We start from the raw sequence: 2104 nt of genomic DNA, 5'->3' as shown, positions 1-2104 counted from the left end.
GACAATGAAACGTATCATTTATGATTAATGCGGCGGGATTTCAAGAGATTGAATCGAGGGATTTGAAACTCACCACAACTTGTTGATTAATAACCATAAGACCGTTTTCCAGCAGGAGTCCATATATACATAACATATAGGAGTCATTGAAAGTGGAAGTAGGGGTTGGATTGGTTAATTTCCGAGTAAGCTACTGTGTTTATTGTTGTGGTTTTTTAAAATGTAAATGGTGAATTAAAAGCAGAGGATTTGTGTCTGAAACGGCAATGGCGAATATCCACAGATATTTTATGAAAGTCATCGGCCTCTTGGTCTCTTTTCACGGTAAGATCTTTTCCTTTTTATCTACATTCCTCACTTTTTTGCTTAAGAATTAACAGATGGATACTACGATCTTATTTTGTCATGGAAAATGTATTACATGTAGTTTGTTATTTAAAAATGAACATCTGATACCACTCTGCGGCTGGGTTTATCGACAACTTATAGAGTGTTCACACTGACATTGACATTAATCTTGTATTCATGTTAATCATTCAACGATAAGTTTGTACAAATACTTAAAAAAAAAACAAAAATATAATTTCGATGTTTATTGCTTATTTAAAATTTTACGAATTTAGCTCAATATTAGTCTACATCAATTTGATTTTTAACTTTTTATTAATGCTATAATTCAAAACCTTTACATTATAATCCATTCATCCGTCATTTTAAGGTTTTGTAATTCCAGTCCGATATATTATACATATTATATTTGAAGGTTTTATAATTACAGCCCGATATGTCATAATGCATTCACAATATTTTAAGGTTTTATAATCCCAACCAGATATCTTAATATATATATATTATCTTTGAAGGTTTTATAATTCCAGTCCGATATATGATAATGTATATATTATATTTGAAGGTTTTATAATCCCAACCACATATATTAAAATATATATATTATATTTGAAGGTTTTATAATTCCAACCAGATATTTGATAATGTATATATTATATTTGAAGGTTTTATAATTCCAACCAGATATATTAATTAAAATATATATATTATATTTGAAGGTTTTATAATTCCAGTCCGATATTTGATAATGTATATATTATATTTGAAGGTTTTATAATTCCAGTCCGATATTTGATAATGTATATATTATATTTGAAGGTTTTATAATTCTAGTCCGATATATGATAATGTATATATTATATTTGAAGGTTTTATAATTCCAGTCCGATATTTGATAATGTATATATTATATTTGAAGGTTTTATAATTCCAGTCCGATATTTGATAATGTATATATTATATTTGAAGGTTTTATAATTCCAGTCCGATATTTGATAATGTATATATTATATTTGAAGGTTTTATAATTCCAGTCCGATATTTGATAATGTATATATTATATTTGAAGGTTTTATAATTCCAGTCCGATATTTGATAATGTATATATTATATTTGAAGGTTTTATAATTCCAGTCCGATATTTGATAATGTATATATTATATTTGAAGGTTTTATAATTCCAGTCCGATATTTGATAATGTATATATTATATTTGAAGGTTTTATAATTCCAGTCCGATATTTGATAATGTATATATTATATTTGAAGGTTTTATAATTCCAGTCCGATATTTGATAATGTATATATTATATTTGAAGGTTTTATAATTCTAGTCCGATATATGATAATATAGAATATTAAAATATAGATTATATTTGAAGGTTTTATAACTTCAATATGATAAACCAATATCATAAAACATATATACTTATTACTTTGGAAGGTTTTATAAAATATATTGAATATTTTCAATATAATTGAAGCTTTCATAAAAATAATTTCTGCTATTTATCGATATATTCATTATAATTGAAGGTTTATGAATAAAATTGTCAAATATAGTGTTCTTTTTTCAATGGTCAGAAAATATCATATCATAATATATTCGTAATATTTCCAAGTTGTCCCTATAGATCATAACATATTGATTATATTAGAAGGTTTCGTAATAACTCCTATACGGTCTTTTTTTAAATAGTTTAATACAAAAATTATATTCAATTTTTGGTGGAGGCATTATATTATAATAAAATGT

General features: G+C 24.7%; 1 protein-coding gene across 1 annotated transcript in view; it reads left to right on the top strand.

The window, feature by feature from the left end:
- Positions 1-2104, top strand: part of LOTGIDRAFT_219547 (hypothetical protein) — a gene marked incomplete at its 3' end in the record, with an annotated part of 7326 nt that continues 5222 nt past the window's right edge. The window contains exon 1 of the mRNA XM_009062935.1: positions 1-324. Within this exon, the coding sequence (XP_009061183.1) occupies positions 267-324 (58 nt within the window). The 5' untranslated portion in view covers positions 1-266. The remainder of the gene's footprint in view (positions 325-2104) is intronic.

The sequence above is a fragment of the Lottia gigantea genome (assembly GCF_000327385.1).
Source record: "Lottia gigantea unplaced genomic scaffold LOTGIsca_54, whole genome shotgun sequence".
NCBI lineage: Eukaryota > Metazoa > Mollusca > Gastropoda > Lottiidae > Lottia > Lottia gigantea.
Note: the sequence above shows the minus strand (reverse complement) of the source record. Positions and strands in the feature narration are given on the sequence as shown.